We start from the raw sequence: 20,362 nt of genomic DNA on the forward strand, positions 1-20,362 counted from the left end.
TTTTTTTTTTTTTATAACTGTTTTAGATAAAGATAGATTTAGATAAAGATTTTTTTAATAGAAGTAATTTACAAATCTGTTTAACTTTCTGGCACCAGTTGATACATTTTTTTTTACCCCTTTAATCCTTTCAGTACTTATCAGCTGTTGCATTTTATATACAATGGCTATGAATAAAACATTTTTTAGCTTACTATGTACATATTTTTATATTTATCCATTTAGAGAAGACTGGTCCTCCAACTGACTTCTTATGGGTCAGTTAAAGGGTTACTCCGTTGAAAATATCTTATTCCCTATCCAAAGGATAGGGGATAAGATGTTGGATCGTGGGGCTTTCAGGTTCTGCATTTGTGACGTCACCCCACACCCCCTCCATTCATGTCATAGCTGTCACGCCTCCTCCATAGACGTGAATGGAGGGGGCAAGGTGGCTTGCATTGCCAGTCATCGGGCACGGAGCAGAGTTCACGCCGTGCACTGAATGACAGGGATGCCGCACTGAAGATCCTTTGGATTAAGGATAACATGTTTCCAGCAGAGTACCCCTTTAAGTTTCAATAACTACTATAGGTAAAATTATTAAGCAAAGGGCAATGGAAATCTGATGGAACAGAACTCACAAGGGTATGATTACTGCTGCGGAATTCTGCTTAGAGATGTAGTTGCACTAATCTAATTATTTCCATGGTATTGGGTGCGGACTGCATTGCTGTCAGTGGTGACGGCGCAGGTCCATGCAGTCCTACAGCTGAAGGATTTCGGAGGCAGACACTTCAACAGAATCTCTGAGATTCTGCAGTGTGATCGTATCCTTAAAGTATAAAGACATTAAAAGAGTCATCAGCCAATTCCCTTTCCATGTGTTGTATAAGGTTTTATCCACATTCAGTGTATTTTTTGAATGAAAATGAGTTCCAGTGACCTATATAAGGTTGTTTCTTCATCCATTACTGCAAGACCCGTTCAGATGAATAGGACGATCACATAAAATCTGCCCTATATGGCCTAAATGTCTACTTTGTCTTCTTTAATTGTCCTTATATAGTTTTTTATTCGCTCTATGGTTCTTTGCACTTACGGCACATATCTGGGGTCCTCCAGTTCCCAGGGACTCCGCCAGCGTGAGTGCACTGCCGTGAATATTCAGCAAACACACTGCATTTGCAATGCATGTTGTTCTCACTATTGCAGAAACACAAATCCTGAACACAAGCATCTATGTAGTCCATAGGGCTTAGAATGCTGTTACAACTGGAGAAGGCTTCCGAGGTCAGAATACTCTTACATATCTCACCCTGGAACAAAGAAAGAGGTGGGAAGTTAATTTAGTATTAATATTTGCACAATAACATCATTATAATGTAGTTAAAGGGGTACTCCAGTGGAAAACTTTTTTTTAATCAACTGGTGCCAGAAAGTTAAATAGATTTGTGAATTACTTCTATTATAAAATCTTAATCCTTCCAGTACTTATTAGCTACTGAATATTACAGAGGAAATTCTTTTCTTTTTGGAACACAGTGCTCTCTGCTGGCATCATGATCACAGTGTTCTCTGCTGACATCTCTGTCCATTTTAGGAACTGTCCAGAGCAGCATATGTTTTTTTATGGGGATTTTCTCCTACTCTGGACAGTTCTTAAAAGGGACAGAGGTGTCAGCAGAGAGCACTGTGCTTGTGATGTCAGCAGAGAGCTCTGTAGTCAGCAGAGAGTAGTATGCAGCAGCTAATAAGTACTGGAAGGATTAAGTTTTTTAATAGAAGTAATTTCCAAATCTGTTTAACTTTCTGGCACCAGTTGATAAATAAAAATAAAAAAAAGTTTTCCACCATAGTGCCCCTTTAAAATTAAAAAAAAGATTTTGGGCCCATATTCTACTCAGTAGTACTGCAGTCAGTCCCATAGGCAGACCTTGAATATCAGGGAGGACAGCTTAATTATGATTTTTGATGGGAAGGATGGGAGAAGTTTTTGTCTTTCTGGACAGAAATGGCCCAGATGTTATGTCAGTGGTGAATGGAAATAGTGAGTTGGGTTCATGGTGAGTGCCTGCTGAGTATTGGTTGTGAGTCTCTGTAGCTGGCCTGGCAACACAATTAATAGGGGAATCAATAGGTACAAATCTCCCAAATTATATTGTTGTAAATTTGTTGATTTTAAAGTCTTTTGAGTGCTTATAGTATGTTGTGATATTATCCTAAATGGGTTTTATGAAAAATTAGAATCCTTACCTTAACTAAAGGAAATGCTTTATGTTGTTTGTTATTAGAGATGAGTGAACTTACAGGGATTCAATTCGTCACAAACCTCTCAGCTTGGCAGTTGCTGACTTTAGCCTGCATAAATTAGTTCAGCTTTCAGGTGCTCCGGGGGGCTGGAGACTCTCTCCTAGGACTGTATCCACCTTTTCCAGCCCACCGGAGCACCTGAAAGCTGAACTAATTTATGCAGGCTAAAGTCAGCAACCGCCGAGCCGAGAAGTTTGTGACAAATCGAATCACTGTAACTTCGCTCATCTCTATTTGTTATATTTGTTCCAAAACGTTTATGTTGATGTTTTAACTTAATTGTTGTATCTTCTTAGGCTATCTTAGGTCACATCAGCATTGTGGACCTCAGTTACAACTGCTGATAACAGGACTAGGACAAAGGTTATGACACCAAACACAAATGGTACCCAACAGGTCCCATTCACTTTGAATGGGGTCCGACAGGTTTTGGTTAGATGCCCGTTTTTTTTATTTTAGTGGGGAAAAACAGAAAACATGATAAGCAGGATTTCTTTTCTCCTCTAAAGTCCTGTCATTTCAATGGAGTCAGCGAACTAAGTTCCCTAACAGAGCTCCGAACACTGATGTGCACACAGCCTTACCTTACATCGGATAAAGTGTGTCATAATACAATATGTTTGGAGAAGGATAAAAACCACAGGGGGCGCTCCATGATGAGGGGTATCTGCTGGTGTGTGCCATTCACCACACCACAGTGAGATACCCACCTTGTATAGCCGTGGAATGGTTGGTGCGGCGATAAGCACGGCTGGGTCAATGGTGTTAGTTGGCTGCTGCGCTCCTACCGGTATCAGGCACCAATAATGGGGGCCGATAGTAATGGTAGACAGATAAGAACATGAAGCGGGGACTCGAGCAGCACAGGACAATAAAATGCTTTTATTGGTATAATGGGGACAACGCGTTTCGGCATGAACTCATGCCTTCCTCAGGTCCACTTACAGTGCCCAAGATGATGCTTGTGGTAGTACTGTAGAGCTGGGTAGAGGTCCTGTGTGCGTCTGTGCTGCCGCCGGTCAGACCTCTACCCAGCTCTACAGTACTACCACAAGCATCATCTTGGGCACTGTAAGTGGACCTGAGGAAGGCATGAGTTCATGCCGAAACGCGTTGTCCCCATTATACCAATAAAAGCATTTTATTGTCCTGTGCTGCACGAGTTCCCGCTTCATGTTCTTGTTGTGCAGCGCCTCTGCCAAACCGGCTTTTTTCCGCCTTATCTGTCTACCATAATACTGTATGTTACACTCCTCAATGGCTAGGTGGAGAAACATCCATGGTATTTATACGTTAAGACAAATAAGACCGGACAAACTATTAAGGGATTGAAAAGTGCATATTGTAAGCAAGAACTTGTGTGTCAGTAAAGCTTGTATCCCTTGCTTCAGTGTCATATCAACCTGGTTACTCATGAACCTTGATTCTTGCCTGTGCTGCTGTATGCCCTGTATATGATTTCATTGATGTAAAATAAGATTTCTTTTTGATTTTGATTAGAGATGAGCGAACTTACAGTAAATTCGATTCGTCACCAACTTCTCGGCTCGGCAGTTCATGACTTATCCTGTGTAAATTAGTTCTGCTTTCAGGTGCTCCGATGGGCTGGAAAAGGTGGATACAGTCCTAGGAGACTCTTTCCTAGGAATGTATCCACCTTTTCCAGCCCACCGGAGCACCTGAAGGCTGAACTAATTTACGCAGGATAAGTCATCAACTGCCGAGCCGAGAAGTTTGTGACGAATCAAATTTACTGTAAGTTCGCTCATCTATAATTTTGATGTTATTTTACAGCTAAACCATAATTTTACGATATTGTGTATTACAGAGAGATAATACAAAGTTATCTCAATGGAAGCAATTTGAAGAACAGATGCCAGTACTAAAAACAAAGTCCACACATTACTATTTGTGTAGTGCTAATATTATTGACATACTGTATGTGTGTGTTCTTGTTCACTCTCAGGTCTTGAAATATGCAAAATATATGTTACATCACACACCAGTTAGTGATGGAAACATAGACTTACTACCAATACCGTTCTCCAAATGTCCAGGTATAGCGAATAGGAATTCAAGTAGGTGTCCAGTTGATTCAAATAAATATAACCCTTTATTCAGTATATAAAAGTTTAGCTTCTATTGCGATGTGTTTTCGAGGTTACGGTTTAATCCTCCTTCCTCTGACAATGATTACAGACTACCGTATATACTCGAGTATAAGCCGAGTTTTTCAGCATGATTTTTCGTGCTGAAAACACCCCCCTCCACTTATACTCGAGTGAACTCTCCGCCCTCAGTAGTCTTCAACCTGCGGACCTCCAGATGTTTCAAAACTACAACTCCCAGCATGCCCGGACAGCCATCGGCTGTCTGGGCATGCTGGGAGTAGTAGTTTTGAAACATCTGGAGGTCCGCAGGTTGAAGACCACTGCCCAGGCCTTCGTCATCATCCAGCCCCCCATCCCCCCCTTTAGTTTTGTACTCACCTCCGCTCGGCGGGACGTTCGGGTGAGCTGGTCCGGGCCATCTGTGCTGCAGGACCGTCCGGTGGGGAGGGATAGTCGTTCCGGGCTGTCCATCTTCACCGGGGGGGCCTCTTCTCCACTCTTCGGGCCCGGAATAATGAAGTTGCCTTGACGACGACGCACAGGGATGTTGCGTCCTTGTGCGTCGTCGTCAAGGCAACGTCATTATTCCGGGGCCGGGCGCGAAGCACGGAGAAGAGGCCCCCCCGGTGAAGATGGACAGCCCGGAACGACTATCCCTCCCCACCGGACGGTCCTGCAGCACAGATGGCCCGGACCAGCTCACCCTAACGTCCCGCCGAGCGGAGGTGAGTACAAAACTAAAGGGGGGATGGGGGGCTGGATGATGATGAAGGCCCGGGCAGTGGTCTTCAACCTGTGGACCTCCAGATGTTTCAAAACTACTACTCCCAGCATGCCTAGACAGCCGATGGCTGTCCGGGCATGCTGGGAGTTGTAGTTTTGGAACATCTGGAGGTCCGCAGGTTGAAGACTACTGTTAAATCAGACATTGACAAGCGGTGATGATGAAGGGGGGTGGTGTGGGATGATGACAGGGTAATGATGAAGGGGGGGATGATGAAGGGGGGGATGATGACAGGGTAATGATGAATGGGGGAATGATGACAGGGTAATGATGAATGGGGGGGATGATGACAGGGTAATGATGAAGGGGGGATGATGACAGGGTAATGATGAAGGGGGGATGATGACAGAGTAATGATGAAGGGGGGATGATGAAGGGGGATGATGGCAGGGTAATGATGAAGGGGGGATGATGAAGGTGGGATGATGAAGGTGGGATGATGACAGGGTAATGATGAAGGGGGGATAATGAAGGGGGGATGATGACAGGGTGATGATGATGAGGGTGTTAATGACGGGGGTCTGGACGATGACAGGGGGGATTATGTATTTCCCACCCTAGGCTTATACTCGAGTCAATAACTTTTCCTCGGATTTTGGGGTGAAATTAGGGGCCTCGGCTTATATTCGGGTCAGCTTATACTCGAGTATATACGGTATACATTCTTATATTTGTCAATTACACAAGGACACTATAATGACCTAGAAATGAGGTTGTTGTTTTTTATTACCTCATCTTTGCAGTGGAGGGGGGTATAATGCACATCTAGACACTCTTCAGTTGGGCCATTCCATTTTTGCAGATTTCCATATTGTACTGGAGTGAGCTGTTCACCTGAATAGGGAATATGTAGAACGTACTGATATTTAGTATAAAATATCATTTTCAATGTCATCATACAATATATTACTATATTCATGTCAAGATTTACTATTTTAAAGGGGTACTCCGTTGGAAAACTTTTTTTTTTTTTTTTTTTTAAATCAACTTTTGCCAGAAAGTTTAACAGATTTGTAAATTACTTCTATTGAAAAATCTTAATCCTTCCAGTACTTATTAGCGGCTGTATAATATAGAGGAAATTCTTTTCTTTTGGGATTTCTTTCTGTCACGACCACAGTGACAAGAAGTGTCCAGAGCAGCATATGTTTGCTATGGGGACTTTCTTCTGCTCGGAACAGTTCTTGACATGGACAGAGGTGTCAGCAGAGAGCACTGTGGTCGTGACAGAAATGAAATCCAAAAGGAAAAGAATTTCCTCTGTAGTATAAAGCCACTAATTAGTACTGGAAGGATTAAGATTTTTTTTTTTTTATATAGAAATAATTTACAAATCTGTTTAACTTTCTGGCATCAGTTGATTTAAAAAAAACAAGTTTTCCACTGGAGTACCCCTTTAAATATTCAATTGGTGCCACTGATTGTATATAGAGGTAGGCCGAGGTTTATAAACACAGATGAGCAAATCTTCCAAGATACTTTTTGGGTCTAGTATGGCACATCAGACTGCTAGATTAGTTTTGGATTTCGATCCCAATATGGATTTAGAAGTGCCCCCATTGCCCTGTACTTGTCCATGCTAAGTATGTAAAGGAGCAGGGAATTCTGTTTTGTACAGTATATAGAGTGGGTGGGCCAGGTACGGAATGTCTGAGTGGAAGCTGCAATGCATAAAGCAATACTGCTTTCCTCCAGGCCGCACACTGAACAAGGGCAAAGAGGGAATTGGTTCAAAACAGATCACAAAATATTTTCTTTGAGATTTTTTGTGCAATTTGGACCGAATCTGCTTCATGCTGAATCAATTCTCTTATCTCTAATCATAAATTAATTGCATGTTAGTAAAGAGGAATTCTTTCCTATATATAGGGGTTCCTATTCTGTTTACTATGTGCTGAGACAATACTGAACTATTCAAATAGTCTCTTACCATCTAAGGTGAATCCAGGAGAACCACTAAAATCACCGCACAGTCCACAGGTTTTGTTAGCGTATTTATTAGGGTTCAGTTTCAACTGAAATACAAAAGTGTAAAAAAATTAATTTGCAAATTAAAGACAACTCCTCCATCTAATGAAGACTCCTCCTTTTCTGCATGTCCTTATTAACCCCTTAAGGACTCAGCCCATTTTGGCCTTAAGGACTCAGACAATTTAATTTTTACGTTTTCATTTTTTCCTCCTCGCCTTCTAAAAATCATAACTCTTTTATATTTTCATCCACAGACTAGTATGAGGGCTTATTTTTTGCGCGACCAGTTGTCCTTTGTAATGACATCACTCATTATATCATAAAATGTATGGCGCAACCAAAAAACACTTTTTGTGGGGAAATTAAAACGAAAAACGCAATTATGCTAATTTTGGAAGGTTTTGTTTTCACGCCGTACAATTTCTGGTAAAAATGACATGTGTTCTTTATTCTGAGGGTCAATACGATTAAAATGATACCCATTATTATATACTTTTATATTATTGTTGCGCTTAAAAAAAATCACAAACTTTTTAACCAAATTAGTACGTTTATAATCCCTTTATTTTGATGACCTATAACTTTTTTATTTTTCAGTATAAGCGGCGGTATGGGGGCTCATTTTATGCGCCATGATCTGTACTTTTTTTTGATACCACATTTGTATATAAAAAACTTTTAATACATTTTTTATAATTTTTTTTTTAATAAAATGTATTAAAAAAGTAGGAATTTTGGACTTTTTAAAAATTTTTTCGTTCACGCCGTTCACCGTACGGGATCATTAACATTTTATTTTAATAGTTCGGACATTTACGCACGCGGCGATACCAAATATGTCTATAAAAAATGTTTTTTACGCTTTTTGGGGGTAAAATAGGAAAAAACGGACGTTTTACTTTTTTATTGGGGGAGGGGATTTTTCACTTTTTTTTTACTTTTACTTTTACATTTTTTTACATTTTTTTTTACACTTGAATAGTCCCCATAGGGGACTATTCATAGCAATACCATGATTGCTAATACTGATCTGTTCTATGTATAGGACATAGAACAGATCAGTATTATCGGTCATCTCCTGCTCTGGTCTGCTCGATCACAGACCAGAGCAGGAGACGCCGGGAGCCGCACGGAGGAAGGTGAGGGGACCTCCGTGCGGCGTTATGAATGATCGGATCCCCGCAGCAGCGCTGCGGGCGATCCGATCGTTCATTTTAATCGCGAACTCCCGCAGATGCCGGGATCTGTATTGATCCCGGCACCTGAGGGGTTAATGGCGGACGCCCGCGAGATCGCGGGCGTCGGCCATTGCCGGCGGGTCCCTGGCTGCGATTAGCAGCCGGGATCAGCCGCGCATGACACGGGCATCGCTCCGATGCCCGCGGTTATGCTTAGGACGTAAATGTACGTCCTGGTGCGTTAAGTACCACCTCACCAGGACGTACATTTACGTCCTGCGTCCTTAAGGGGTTAAAGGGGTACTCTGCCCCTAGACATCTTATCCCCTATCCGCAATCTCCCTGCAACCCCAGACGTTTATTTAGAGCATCGGGTGCAGCATTGGAGGCTTGTGTCATTATGGCTACGCCCCACTCGTGACATTATGGCCACGCCCCCTCAATGCAAGTCTATGGGAGGGGGTATGATGGCAGTCATGCCCCCTCTCATAGACTTGCATTGAAGGGGGTGTGGCCATGATATCACAAGCAAGGTGTGGCCGTGAGGTCACAAGCATCCACCCAGCATCGCCAGTCATCTTGCACAGAGCGAAGTTCACACCCAATGTCTGGGGTGCCGCAGCCGAGATTGCGGGGTCCCCAATGACGGGACCCCTGCGATCAGACTTCTTTTCCCCTATCCTTTGGATAGGGGATAAGATATCTAGGGGCGGAGTACCCCTTTAAGTAACTATTTGGGGGCCCCTGCTTGGATCCTCCCCCTGGAAGGCAGTACATAAAGCCTTTAGGTAAAAGTTTCTCCATCTATCAGACCAGGCCTATCCATATTCTTACTGACGGGTCATTCAGGGGCGATGTTTTGCCAATGTAAGCTGCTCTTTGTTGCTTCTTTCTAGTTGTGGAACCCACCAAAACCAGCCGAACCCTATTACAGCTCTCAGAAATAATATATATATCAATTTTTCTTCTATAATAATTTGTTAAGTACTTTATACTTCATAGATGTTGTCTTTACTCTCTTATCTGCAATTGACCTTTACTCTCTTATCTGCAATGATATCATTACCCTTCTCCATATGATTTCCCCCCCCTCTCTCTCTCTCTCTCTCTCTCTCTCTCTCTCTCTCTCTCTCTCTCTCTCTCTCTCTCTCTCTCTCTCTCTCTCTCTCTCTCTCTCTCTCTCTCTCTCTCTCTCTCTCTCTCTTTGTTTACCACACTTTTTCTTTTGAGTCTTAACAGAGACAGTGAAAGAGAACAATAGACCTATCATTCTGTAATCCATATTCAACACTCAATAGTATTCTGTTTCACCGTAGGCTGTAAATGTTTTCCTTGCCGATACTACTGCCAGAATACACAATGCTTTTCGAAAGTTTTCAGACCCTATCACTTTTTTTACATGTTTTATGCTGAGGACTTATGCTAAAATAAAAATCAAAACAATTCCAGATCAGTCTGCCCTCAGTACCCCAAATGAGAACGTAAAAATAATTTTTTTTTGTGTGCAAATTTTAAAATATTGCATAGACATAGTCTAGTCCAGGCATAGGCAACCTTCGGCACTGCAAAAGCATCATGGGAGATGTAGTCCAAAACATCTGGGGTGCCAAAGGTTGCCTATGCCTGGTCTAGTCTATGTAGACCCTATGTAGACCTATGTACTCTATGTAGACTTTATTTAGCTTGTAGCACTTCATTTAGCTTGGGCAACCACCTATTTCTCTTGATTTTCTTCGAGATGTTTCTACAATTTGATATGAGTCACCAAAAGCATCATGGGAGATATAGTCCAAAACATCTGGGGTGCCAAAGGTTGCCTATGCCTGGTCTAGTCTATGTAGACCCTTTGTAGCCCTATGTAGTCTATGTAGACTTTATTTAGCTTGTAACACTTCATTTAGCTTGGGCAACCACCTATTTCTCTTGATCTTCTTTGAGATGTTTCTACAATTTGATATGAGTCGCCGGTGATAAATTCAGTTGAATGGACATCATCTATCTACATAAGGTCTCACAGTTGTCAGTGTATATTAAAGCAAACAACTAAGCTATGAGGTGGAAATAGCTGCTTGTAGAGCTCAGAAACAAGATTGTGTGGAAACACAGACCTGGAGATGGTAATATAAAAGTTCCCTAGCCCAGTGGCCTCCATAATTCTTAAATGGAAGAAGTTTAAAACAACCAAGACTTTTCATAGAGCTGGCTGCCCCATCAAATTAAGAAATCAGGGGAGTAGGACCTTGGTAAGAGAGATGACCAAGAACCTAATAGCCACCCTGTGCAGATAGTTGATTATGACTGCAGCACTCTACCAATCTGGGCTTTATGGCAAAATTAACAGAAAGAAACCTCTCCTCAGTAAATGACACATGAAAGCTGGTCTGTTGAAATCAAGATTGAACTTTTTGGTCTCAATTGAATTGTCTAATCTGGAAGAAACAGGTCACTGCTCAATACCATTCCTACAGTGAAGCAACATTGTGCTGTAGGTTATTTTTTAGTAGCTGAGGCAGGAAATCTAGTCAAGATTGAGGGAATCCAATATTTTAGTTTTTCCTTTTCAATTAATTAGCAAAGATATCTAACGTTCTGTTTTCACTTTGCCATTATGGGCTATTGAGTGTAGATTGATGGGAGAATCCTTCCTCAAAAACTGTGTCAGTTGAGTGTTCCCACAAATAATGATGCCAGCTTAATTCCTTACATAAACAAAGCCATCAGTAAATAGTTCAAAATTATCTGTCTCCGTAATATTAAAATATGGGCAGATTTACTAAATAACTGCATTTTAGATACTGGACTGTGTTGGGGTAAGTTGGTACAAATGTATTAAAGGGGTACTCCGCCTCTAGACATCTTATCCCCTATCCAAAGGATAGGGGATCAGATGTCAGATCGCCGCGGTCCTGCTGCTGGGAACCCCGGGGATCGCCACTGCGGCACTGGGCGATCATTACTGCACAGAGCGATTTCGCTCTGTGCGTAATGACGGGCGATACAGGGGACGGAGCAGCGTGACATCATGGCTCTGCCCCTCGTGACATCACGGCCTGTCCCCTTAATGCAAGTCTATGGCAGGGGGCATGACGACCGCCACGCCCCCTCCCATAGATTTGTATTGAGAGGGTGGACCGTGACATCATGAGGGGCGGAGCCGTGACGTAACGATGCTCCGGCCCCTGTATTGCCCGTCATTACGCACAGAGCGAACTCGCTCTGTGCTGTAATGATAGCGGGGTGCCGCAGCGCTGATCCCCAGGGTCCCCAGCAGCGGGACTGCGGCGATCTGACATCTTATCCCCTATCCTTTGGATAGGGGATAAGATGTCTGGGGGCGGAGTACCCCTTTAAGAAGAGCCCGTGTCTCAAAGGTGTACTCCGCTGCTCAGCATTTCTAACAAACTGTTCCGAATGCTGGAGCCTGGGCCGGGAGCTTGTGACATCATAGCCCCGCCCCCTCATGACGTCACGTCCCACCCCTTCAATGCAAGTCTATGGGAGGGGGCGTGATGTCTGTCACACCCCTCCCATAGACTTTCATTGAGAGGGCGGGGCTTGACACCATGAGTGGGCACGTGGCTATGGTGTCACAAGCTCACGCCGCCGGCTCCAGTTTTCGGAAGTTTGTCCAAATGCTGAGCAGCGGAGTACCCCTTTAATAAATTTGTACCATTTGTGGCTGTCCATGTGCCAGACAGAAATATACATCAGCTAGGAACTCGGTAGAGATCAGCTACATTTTATCCCACATTTCTGGCATAAATTATAGTAAATCTTTTAGGCAGTTGAATGTAGAGTCCTCTCCTGCAAAGTCCTGTCCACTTTTTGCATACGCAGTGCAAAAATAAAAAATAAATGATAACATTTTTGTGACAGTGCTTATACAAAAAGATCATACTTTTTTTTAACCACAAAAAAGTTCAAGGGGCTTGATAAATACTCATCGGGGGATATGCATCGTTATTTGTGTATGGTAGAAGCAGTTTACCCCTTTTCCCGAATTCTAAATTATGTGCAGAAGCGCTAAATTTATCAATCAAGCGCAATGAGCTTCATAAATTGGGGGTAAATATAGTAATCTCCTCAATCCACTCTTTGGAAAATAGAATCGATGATTTAGAGCATCTTGCTACGTTAAGTCCAAGATGGCTTATATTTGCGCAAAAAAAACAGCTCTTGCGGCAAAATTTTTGTTGTAAAGGAAAAGTATGCAGTTAATAAATCCATGCGTACTATAGATGTCACTCCAAGGTACCCTGATTCAGCCACATCTGGAGGACATGCTGTACCAAAACGTGCGCAAAAAAATGCGCAAAAAAAGGGCTCTCTCTCTCTCTCTCTCTCTCTCTCTCTCTCTCTCTCTCTCTCTCTCTCTCTCTCTCTCTCTCTCTCTCTCTCTCTCTCTCTCTCTCTCTCTCTCTCTTTGTTTACCACACTTTTTCTTTTGAGTCTTAACAGAGACAGTGAAAGAGAACAATAGACCTATCATTCTGTAATCCATATTCAACACTCAATAGTATTCTGTTTCACCGTAGGCTGTAAATGTTTTCCTTGCCGATACTACTGCCAGAATACACAATGCTTTTCGAAAGTTTTCAGACCCTATCACTTTTTTTACATGTTTTATGCTGAGGACTTATGCTAAAATAAAAATCAAAACAATTCCAGATCAGTCTGCCCTCAGTACCCCAAATGAGAACGTAAAAATAATTTTTTTTGTGTGCAAATTTTAAAATATTGCATAGACATAGTCTAGTCCAGGCATAGGCAACCTTCGGCACTGCAAAAGCATCATGGGAGATGTAGTCCAAAACATCTGGGGTGCCAAAGGTTGCCTATGCCTGGTCTAGTCTATGTAGACCCTATGTAGACCTATGTACTCTATGTAGACTTTATTTAGCTTGTAGCACTTCATTTAGCTTGGGCAACCACCTATTTCTCTTGATTTTCTTCGAGATGTTTCTACAATTTGATATGAGTCACCAAAAGCATCATGGGAGATATAGTCCAAAACATCTGGGGTGCCAAAGGTTGCCTATGCCTGGTCTAGTCTATGTAGACCCTTTGTAGCCCTATGTAGTCTATGTAGACTTTATTTAGCTTGTAACACTTCATTTAGCTTGGGCAACCACCTATTTCTCTTGATCTTCTTTGAGATGTTTCTACAATTTGATATGAGTCGCCGGTGATAAATTCAGTTGAATGGACATCATCTATCTACATAAGGTCTCACAGTTGTCAGTGTATATTAAAGCAAACAACTAAGCTATGAGGTGGAAATAGCTGCTTGTAGAGCTCAGAAACAAGATTGTGTGGAAACACAGACCTGGAGATGGTAATATAAAAGTTCCCTAGCCCAGTGGCCTCCATAATTCTTAAATGGAAGAAGTTTAAAACAACCAAGACTTTTCATAGAGCTGGCTGCCCCATCAAATTAAGAAATCAGGGGAGTAGGACCTTGGTAAGAGAGATGACCAAGAACCTAATAGCCACCCTGTGCAGATAGTTGATTATGACTGCAGCACTCTACCAATCTGGGCTTTATGGCAAAATTAACAGAAAGAAACCTCTCCTCAGTAAATGACACATGAAAGCTGGTCTGTTGAAATCAAGATTGAACTTTTTGGTCTCAATTGAATTGTCTAATCTGGAAGAAACAGGTCACTGCTCAATACCATTCCTACAGTGAAGCAACATTGTGCTGTAGGTTATTTTTTAGTAGCTGAGGCAGGAAATCTAGTCAAGATTGAGGGAATCCAATATTTTAGTTTTTCCTTTTCAATTAATTAGCAAAGATATCTAACGTTCTGTTTTCACTTTGCCATTATGGGCTATTGAGTGTAGATTGATGGGAGAATCCTTCCTCAAAAACTGTGTCAGTTGAGTGTTCCCACAAATAATGATGCCAGCTTAATTCCTTACATAAACAAAGCCATCAGTAAATAGTTCAAAATTATCTGTCTCCGTAATATTAAAATATGGGCAGATTTACTAAATAACTGCATTTTAGATACTGGACTGTGTTGGGGTAAGTTGGTACAAATGTATTAAAGGGGTACTCCGCCTCTAGACATCTTATCCCCTATCCAAAGGATAGGGGATCAGATGTCAGATCGCCGCGGTCCTGCTGCTGGGAACCCCGGGGATCGCCACTGCGGCACTGGGCGATCATTACTGCACAGAGCGATTTCGCTCTGTGCGTAATGACGGGCGATACAGGGGACGGAGCAGCGTGACATCATGGCTCTGCCCCTCGTGACATCACGGCCTGTCCCCTTAATGCAAGTCTATGGCAGGGGGCATGACGACCGCCACGCCCCCTCCCATAGATTTGTATTGAGAGGGTGGACCGTGACATCATGAGGGGCGGAGCCGTGACGTAACGATGCTCCGGCCCCTGTATTGCCCGTCATTACGCACAGAGCGAACTCGCTCTGTGCTGTAATGATAGCGGGGTGCCGCAGCGCTGATCCCCAGGGTCCCCAGCAGCGGGACTGCGGCGATCTGACATCTTATCCCCTATCCTTTGGATAGGGGATAAGATGTCTGGGGGCGGAGTACCCCTTTAAGAAGAGCCCGTGTCTCAAAGGTGTACTCCGCTGCTCAGCATTTCTAACAAACTGTTCCGAATGCTGGAGCCTGGGCCGGGAGCTTGTGACATCATAGCCCCGCCCCCTCATGACGTCACGTCCCACCCCTTCAATGCAAGTCTATGGGAGGGGGCGTGATGTCTGTCACACCCCTCCCATAGACTTTCATTGAGAGGGCGGGGCTTGACACCATGAGTGGGCACGTGGCTATGGTGTCACAAGCTCACGCCGCCGGCTCCAGTTTTCGGAAGTTTGTCCAAATGCTGAGCAGCGGAGTACCCCTTTAATAAATTTGTACCATTTGTGGCTGTCCATGTGCCAGACAGAAATATACATCAGCTAGGAACTCGGTAGAGATCAGCTACATTTTATCCCACATTTCTGGCATAAATTATAGTAAATCTTTTAGGCAGTTGAATGTAGAGTCCTCTCCTGCAAAGTCCTGTCCACTTTTTGCATACGCAGTGCAAAAATAAAAAAAAAATGATAACATTTTTGTGACAGTGCTTATACAAAAAGATCATACTTTTTTTTAACCACAAAAAAGTTCAAGGGGCTTGATAAATACTCATCGGGGGATATGCATCGTTATTTGTGTATGGTAGAAGCAGTTTACCCCTTTTCCCGAATTCTAAATTATGTGCAGAAGCGCTAAATTTATCAATCAAGCGCAATGAGCTTCATAAATTGGGGGTAAATATAGTAATCTCCTCAATCCACTCTTTGGAAAATAGAATCGATGATTTAGAGCATCTTGCTACGTTAAGTCCAAGATGGCTTATATTTGCGCAAAAAAAACAGCTCTTGCGGCAAAATTTTTGTTGTAAAGGAAAAGTATGCAGTTAATAAATCCATGCGTACTATAGATGTCACTCCAAGGTACCCTGATTCAGCCACATCTGGAGGACATGCTGTACCAAAACGTGCGCAAAAAAATGCGCAAAAAAAGGGCTTGAGCTAAATTTTGCGCAAAAAAATACACACAGAACAGGGGTAAAATCTTTGATACATGTCCCCCATCAAGTGTACATTTTGTAAATCTCTTTCTAAAGTAGGGTTCATTTAGTTAAGGTATCCAACAGACTTTACAGAAAACTTTTTTGCTCTGTAGCCTTTAGGAGATTGTACAAAAAAGGAGTTAAGTATTTCTTTTCTTAGAGTGCAGCATAGGCTATTTAAGAATATAGGTCCTTGTGTATTGTTTGTGTTTATCTATTTTAGCTGATGTGGCTTACGACAATAACAATTTTCCTTTTTCCTTTTGAAATGATTTTCTAATGCTCCCCACATTTCCCATGAAGCCTCAGGCTTTGCTGAGAGAGGGGGTGGAGTCACATCACTGCAGTTCATCTAATAAGGCTGCTAATTCTGGAGGTGACCTGGTGAGCTCATTAAACTCATAATTGGGTTGGCATCAGTTCACACTTTTTTGCAGTTTAGATGCATTTCTCCTATTCAAAGTGTGTTTTTTTTTTTAGATAAATTGATTTAACTGATAATTAAAACTGAGGTGTTATATAAAGATGACGTCTTCAGGCTGTGTTCACATGTTTTTTACAGCATTTGTATGGTTACTATTTATGTATTTTTTACCACAAATTGTTCCATCACCGTAAAGTAGTGCCATTTGATTTAACGTGTTAATACAACCTCAGGAGAGGTGTATTACTGCTATTTATCCTGATCCCCTAGAAATAGCAGCAGCATGAAGATGGAGCTGCCAGAAGAGATCTGATAGGTGATGGTGTTATCCTGTAGTTCACAGGAAGTCAGCTGATCCAGTACAGACCACTTACTGTGACACATTGAGCACTGTCTAAAAATAGGAGAAAAAAGAGGCGCGCTCCTAGTGTGATATTTCCAAAATACAAGCGATCAAGTGCTGGTTATTGCACCTTACCGTTGTGTGTTTTGCTAAGAGCACAACACCTTTGTGTGCCTATAGGATCGCTAGGAATCGGTGGTATCCGAGTTCGTGGTTCCAGGGTTGTTAGTTTTAGGTGGCTGCCTCTGCATTTTTGACCAAGACTGGCAGGTCCGGTAAGTAATGGGAGTAGTAAAGGAAAAAAGTAGGACGAGAACGGCGCCGGACCCCTGAAATTATCAAGCAATATACGATACCCAACATGCACGGCTGGCGCATAAAACAAAGCTGCAAGTCTCAAAAATATATCCACATAAAAATAAGTGATCTCCATCCTATGCACCTGCAGCGCTTCAAAAAACGCTAATAAATTAACATACCGTATTTTTTGTCCTATAGGACGCACCGGCGTATAAGACGCACCCAATTTTTAGGGGCAAAATCTAAAAACAATAAAGATTTTGAACCCAATAGTGGTCTTCAACCTGCGGACCTCCAGATGTTGCAAAACTACAACTCCCAGCATGCCCGGACAGCCAACGGCTGTAGATTGAAGACCACTGCAGGAGGAGGTAATACTCACGTGTCCCTGCCGCTCCGGACCCGTCACCGCTGCCCTGGATGTCGCTCCATCGCTGTCGCCGTGTCCCCGTTGCTCTGGAACGTCTCTGCTGCCGGCCGGGTATCCTCGCTCTCCTTCGCTGCCATCACGTCGTTACGCACACCGACGCACGTACGCGACGACGTGATGACGAGGAAGGAGAGCGCCAGCCATACAGGGGATCCCTGAACGGAGAAGACACCGAGGAGGCAGGTAAGGTCCCCATCGGTGTCCTGTAAGCACTAACCCGGCTATTCAGTCGGGCTGTTCGGGACCGCCGCGGTGAAATCGCGGCGGTCCCGAACAGCCCGACTGAACAGCCGGGTTAGTGTCACTTTCGCTTCAGACGCGGCGGTCAGCTTTGATCGCCGCGTCTGAAGGGTTAATACAGGGCCTCCCCGCTATCGGTGATGTCCTGTATTACCCGCGGGTCCCGGCCATTGATGGCCGCAGGGACCGCCGCGATAGGGGTGTATTCGCCGTATAAGACGCACGACTTTTCCCCCCCAGTTTTGGGGAACAAAAAGTGCGTCTTATACGGCGAAAAATACGGTATTTACTACCCTCTCTTCACCCAGAGTTCTTCCTCAATTTAAAATTTAATGTATAAATCTTTTTTTATTGATTTCTGTATGTTCTACACATCTGTTATGCAAATTATCACTGTAATCTTCAGCTGACCATGACCTGGTGACCCGGTAGCGGTTAGCTAATTGTACATTTAATGTTGGCGCCCTCTGTGTTTGTAACCCCCTGCCTGACGAAGAACCCGATCTGGGTTTGAAACTTTTAAAGTTGCACTATATGAAATAAACAGCCTTTGTTCAGTTTTATTCCAAACCTGGGCTAGTTTCGATTTTATTCCAATGAAGGCGCTATTCTGGTCCTACTTTTTACCTTTACTACTCACATTGAGCACTGTAATTTTCTAGAGGTAAGAATTGATCAGCTACAGGAATGAAACATATGGATTCAGCTGTACTGGAATAAAACAGATAGCACTGTAGGAATAGTCATGGTGAGTGTGCATTATGTTGGCAAAATAAAACCCAGAGTGCTGCTTTAATAAAAGTAACTGTCTACTTTTTTTTTAAAGCGCCTCTCCTGTGCAGTGTGGCTGTGGAATGTGATATAACATATACATATACAATGATTTTTATATTTACCAGTAAACTGTCGTTTCCATTCCATATCAGAGTAATATCAGTGGATGCTGTGATCTTCATATTGTTGCCAAGTTTATTAACATGAACCCTAGCTTTCTCAGCTGGAATATCTGTCACCCTACAAGAACAATCTTATTAGAAGCCATTTCATCAGAAGGCACTTGGGCAATGAGTATGGGAAAAGAACAACTCACGTGACTCCATCCAACGTGATAGACTTATTGGTTATTTCCACCACCACTCCAAGCAGTGTTGCTGTGATGTGGCTAACAACGAGGATGCCATTTTCCACAGAGCGGCGGAGTTGAATGTTGAAGTCCTCAGTGTTGCTCTTGCAATGTGAGGCAAATAAGTAATTGCATTTGCCAGGAAAGTAATAAATATCTCCATTAAAAGTCTTGTAGTGGTCATTTCCCCATGTGCTGCATACTTGTCCACTGTGACTTGTGAATTGAGCTGCATGGATGAGAGAGCGCCGATGAGAACAAGTTACAACTACATTGTTTCTGCAATCAGTATAATAATACAATAAACACTCTATAGCTGTTTTTTCAACCTTCTCGAGACATTTAAAGGGGTTGCCCAACAACATTAAAATCCCCAAAGGTCTTTGAAGTATAAAAATAGTAAACTTTTTTCAACAATAAAATGGTATTTTCCACCATTAATAAAGGGAAACAAAAGGCTCCAAATAGCATAAGCTAAAAATATTGCTATGATCACTTCACAATGTCCACTCTGCATTCTCTTCTGCACCTGGTATATGACATCTATCTGGAACTGTATTGTAGCGCTGACTTAAAGGAGATATCCAATGTTGAAAAACGTATCCCCTATAGGATAGGGGATACGTTTCAGATCACGGGGGATCCGACCGCTGGGGCCCCCGTCATCTCCCGTACGGGGCCCCAGCAGCCCACTGACACGCCCCCTCAATACAACTCTATGGCAGAGGCAGAGTGCTGCCTTCGGCAATCTCCGGCTCTGCCATAGCGATGTATTGAGGTGGAGTTTCACCTCTGCGGTGGTCGACACCCGCCATCTGGCCAGCGAGCTGGGGCCCCGTACAGGAGATTGCGGGGGGCCCCAGCGGTCGGACCCCCCCACAATCTGAAATGTATCCCCTATCCTTAGGATATGGGGTAAGTTGTTCAGCACTGGACTATCCCTTTAACCCCTTAAGGACGCAGGGTTTTTCAGTTTTTGCATTTTAATTTTTTTCTCCTTACCTTTTAAAAATCATAACCTTTTCAATTTTCCACCTAAAAATCAATATTATGGCTTATTTTTTGTGTCACCAATTCTACTTTGCAGGGATATTAGTAATTTTACCCAAAAATTCACGGTGAAACGGGAAAAAAAAATCATTGTGTGAAAAAATCGAAGAAAAAAACGCAATTTTGTAACATATGGGCTTCTGTTTCTACACAGTGCATATTTCGGTAAAAATGACACCTTATCATTATTCTGTTGGTCCATACGGTTAAAATTATACCCTACTTATATAGGTTTAATTTTGTTGTACTTCTGGAAAAAATCATAACTACATGCAGGAAAATTTATACGTTTAAAAATGTCATCTTCTGACCCCTATAACTTTTTTATTTTTCCACGTACAGGGTGGTATAAGGGCTCATTTTTTGCGCCGTGATCTGAAGTTTTTATCGGTACCATTTTTGTTTTGATCTGATTTTTTGATCACTTTCATTTTTTAATGGTATAAAAAGTGATCAAAAATAACAATATATTTTTATAGTTCGGACATTTACGCACGCAGTGATACTACGTATGTTTATTTTTATTTA

General features: G+C 42.6%; 1 protein-coding gene across 1 annotated transcript in view; it reads right to left on the reverse strand.

Annotated features, from left to right (window-relative positions):
• LOC130277500 (mucin-5AC-like) overlaps positions 1-20,362 on the reverse strand; it is a 255,045-nt gene that overhangs the window by 194,623 nt on the left and 40,060 nt on the right. Inside the window, exons 3-7 of the mRNA XM_056528176.1 lie at positions 18,752-19,013; positions 18,558-18,675; positions 7,118-7,202; positions 5,918-6,021; positions 1,082-1,298 (exon numbers count right to left, since the gene is read on the reverse strand). Of these exons, the coding sequence (XP_056384151.1) occupies positions 1,082-1,298; positions 5,918-6,021; positions 7,118-7,202; positions 18,558-18,675; positions 18,752-19,013 (786 nt within the window). The remainder of the gene's footprint in view (positions 1-1,081; positions 1,299-5,917; positions 6,022-7,117; positions 7,203-18,557; positions 18,676-18,751; positions 19,014-20,362) is intronic.

The sequence above is a fragment of the Hyla sarda genome, chromosome 6 (genome assembly GCF_029499605.1).
Source record: "Hyla sarda isolate aHylSar1 chromosome 6, aHylSar1.hap1, whole genome shotgun sequence".
Taxonomy (NCBI): domain Eukaryota; kingdom Metazoa; phylum Chordata; class Amphibia; order Anura; family Hylidae; genus Hyla; species Hyla sarda.